General features: G+C 30.6%; 1 protein-coding gene and 1 long non-coding RNA gene across 2 annotated transcripts; one reads left to right on the top strand and one right to left on the bottom strand.

Moving 5' to 3' along the window:
* Window positions 1–1,473, top strand: LOC107025456. Its single transcript, XR_003579294.1, has 3 exons — window positions 1–125; window positions 230–288; window positions 694–1,473. It is a non-coding gene; the product is annotated as an uncharacterized LOC107025456 (long non-coding RNA).
* A 1,045-nt stretch (window positions 1,474–2,518) lies between these two features.
* Window positions 2,519–3,520, bottom strand: LOC107025592 (heterodimeric geranylgeranyl pyrophosphate synthase small subunit, chloroplastic-like). The gene has a single exon (XM_015226366.2). It carries the CDS (start codon window positions 3,484–3,486, stop codon window positions 2,539–2,541), a length of 948 nt encoding a protein of 315 aa, XP_015081852.1. The 5' UTR covers window positions 3,487–3,520; the 3' UTR covers window positions 2,519–2,538.
* Window positions 3,521–3,789: the final 269 nt, after the last annotated feature.

Below are 3,789 nucleotides of genomic sequence, written 5' to 3' on the forward strand. Positions count from 1 at the left end.
AATTTCTTTTAGTCCAAAGTTTATAAGATCTTTATCTCCTCTCATTTGATTGCTCACTATTTCCCCTCTTCTCTATGACTCTTTTTTCTCTCTTCAACAAACACCAATTCATAGGATTTTTTAAGGTAAAAAAAAAACATATTTTTCTTTGTGTGTTTTAATTTCTCTAAATGATATTATTATTGGTTTTCTTTGTTTTAATTATTTCTCTTTAATTTGTGTCTTGCAGATAAAATTTTCTAGATCTTGAAGAAAGTTATTTGTTGCAAGTTTCACTTATAAAGAGAGGTACATTTTGTAAATTCTAGTCAATGTTATTTGCTAGTCGTTGAATCTTGAAGTATCGCTATTCAATAAAGATATTTTGTTTTATTTTAGAATGAAATAATAACATCATATATTAAAATTTATCTTTTTTTAAATGTTCTTACCTTGAGGAACTTGAAGTTTTTGATGCATATAGGTATTTTTTGTGAAAAGTTAACGTATAATTTCATTATCTGCTAAAAGAATTTTGTCAGTCCCATAATGAATTTTATGGGCTTGAATTTTTTTTAAAATTTCTATTTTTTATGTTTATTTCTCTATTGAAGGGAAAAATTCTAATAAAATCGGAGAAATAAGTCAACATAATTCTTTATATAAAATCACAAACTTATAAATTTTTCGATTAATTTTATTTTTATTTCGCAGAAGATGTCATCGTCATCTGAAGGGAGGTACAATTTGTATAGTCAAGGTAGTAGTGGATGGACATCAATGAGGAATGAAGAATTTCAAGAAGAAGAAATTTGGGGAAATTTCATTAATGAAAGGCGCGAATTTAGTTCAAATTTCAGCAGAAACAAAGAATCGTCACCAATTTTTAGTCCTAGGAGGCTTCCCACCGCAGCCAAAATGATTCAGAGATCGAGCAAGAGTTCAATTCAGGAACCTAAAATAATTCAACATTCAGCTCCAGTAAACATACCTGATTGGTCAAAAATTTATGGAACAAATTTCAATAAAAACTTGTCACGTCGTGATGATTTTGATTATGACGATGATAATTATGATGGCGGAGGACATAATTTGACAAAAAATAGTTCGAAATTTGACGAAGAGGACGATGATGATGACGACGATGACGATGAAGGAGAAATGATGCCTCCACATGAATGGATTGCTAAAAAACTTGAAAGAAGTAAAATATCTTCTTTTTCAGTGTGTGAAGGTGTTGGAAGAACACTAAAAGGGAGAGATTTGAGTAGGGTGAGAAATGCAATATTAAGTAAAACAGGGTTCCTTGAATAGCATTAGATCAAATGAATCGATAGTGAAAGATTTATATAGTCGATTCTGATTTATTTATGAGATATAGTTATTATTGTTGTTGTTGTATTATAATCGTGTAGATGATGTGGTGATGGTTGATGATCGTAAGACATCAATAATAGAATTTGATTAGTAATTGAATTAATATGTTTAATAGAATTAACAACGTCTAAATTGTGAATTCAATATTATTTAAGTAGCTTGAGCCTTGTGAAAAATATACATTATAACAACAATAATAATATATTCAATATAACTTCACAAGGTCGTATTTGAAGAAGTCAAAGAAGTCAGAATGTACACATGCCTAAAAAATTGTTGCCGACAAACATATAATTTTAACTTGTGCTTCAAATATTATTTTAGTCATAACAAGATATATATATATATATATATATATATATATATATATATATATAAAGTATTTCTTTAAAAGAAAATAATACAAAACATGTAATGAATGATGAGTTGATGAAAAATAAAATATTCAATCAAAAATATATTAAAATTATATAGAATAAATATGGTATATTAACTACAATTAAAATGATTATAATTTACTCCCTTCGTTCGAAATAGTTTGTTATGTTGCGCTAATTGAAAGTTAATTTAACTAATTTTCAAAGGTAAATTAGATCACATTAATTTGATATTTTAAATAAAAAAATTAGATATTCTAAAACTAAATGAAAAGTATTATAAATTACAATTTTTTGCATATTAATACGATGACAAAATATATCTTAAAATGTTAGTCAAAGTTTTTACAATTTGACTCTAAAAATAGAAACCATGACAAATAATATCGAACGGAAGGAGTAAAACTATTACCTCATGCTAAATGGTGGGGGTGGGGGGCAACAATTGCTTACTTGATTGATTTTAAGAAGAATTCAAAATCAAAATATTTATATATTCTTTTTAGTATATATAGTCAAGATCTGATATCCTGAAGTTAGGCTATTAGTTAACCATTTTATTATTTTATGTTTTATTACTCCCTAATAATTAAATATGATCATGACATTAGAACCCCACCATTTTAATTTTTTGAATTTTCTAGTATATATAAAACATGAGCATAGGATAAGTAAGCTAAATTAAAATCACACTATATAAATTGAATTAATAAATAAGTCACGATCAATTTTTTTTTCTTTATTATTTTTTAATAGATAGAAATTAAACAATGTTATTCAAAATCTAAACATGATCACATTATGATTAAGACTCTTCAACAAGACTAGCAATTTGCTTCATTAATTTCTTCCCTTTGAAACTTGTATCCAATTCCTTCATGGCCAATATTCTAAGTTCATTCACCCTTTTCTCCAATTTTTTGTTGTAATTTCTTCCATTTATTATCCCTTGTATTATTCCAACATAAAGCCCATAATTCATCAACCTTTCTATTTCTTCATCATTTCCATCACCTAAAATTGCACCACAAGTAGCTCCACATGCATGAATTTCCCCTTCTTTCTTCTTGCACACGTATTCGAACATTTCCTCGTTTTCGTTGCCTGATTGGGCCCATTCTATCTCGCGATATTGGCCTTCTAGCAGTCCTTGAGACCCAAAGGCACGTGTTACTTCGGTAATAACCCTCATGATCTTGTCTGAGTTCTTTCGAGCCGGGCTCATGGCTTTAGCTATCAGTTCAATAGCTAAAGGCATGATCCCATCACCTGTGAGGAGCTCGATATTCGGGCCAAACTTGTGTTCAGGCTCAATGTCCCTTATATTACGGGCCGGGCCCAAACCTTTAGCATGTGACTCAACTAGAATCTCATCTGGGCCGAACTTATGCTCAATTACGGGCCCGGGCTTTGTTCGGGCCATCTGCATGTGCTGGTGGGTGTAAGTAGCGACATGCATGAGATGTATTGCCGATGCTGCAGCCATGGCTCGGTCTCGGTCACCACCCACCAGCTCGCACGCCGCGACGCACAAGGCTGGTGCTGTGGATTTGGGTGTAGTAAAAGTCAAGTAATGCATGGGCTCGAACACAGATTCAGGAGCCCTAATTGAGATGGCCTTCTTAAGATGGGCTTCAATATCAGATTCAATAGAGGCCCAATAAGATTGATTTTGGCCCATTTTAGCTTCTATTGGTCTGTAAAATGATAATGATGAACCATTTATGGAGGAAAAATATAAAATTCTTGCCATGAGCTAAAAAGAAATTATTGAAATCTGAATTAGAAAAAATGGCAAATTAGCTCATATTTAAATAGGAAATTTGATTACGTATTAATTTTTTTTCTTGTGCATGTTTTATGATTACGTGTGAATTAAAAATTGTCCACTTAGGACTAAGATGCCAAGACATTTTCTAGTAATTTGTTATCCTTAATCAATAGATTAAACCTTCAATTTATTCTGAAAGCCGTCAATACATGTATATAAATTTAGGGGGGAAAGGACAATATACTTCCGAACTATTATAAATTGTTTGCAGATACCTTCTGTCAT

The sequence above is a fragment of the Solanum pennellii genome, chromosome 7, assembly GCF_001406875.1.
Source record: "Solanum pennellii chromosome 7, SPENNV200".
Taxonomy (NCBI): Eukaryota; Viridiplantae; Streptophyta; class Magnoliopsida; order Solanales; family Solanaceae; genus Solanum; species Solanum pennellii.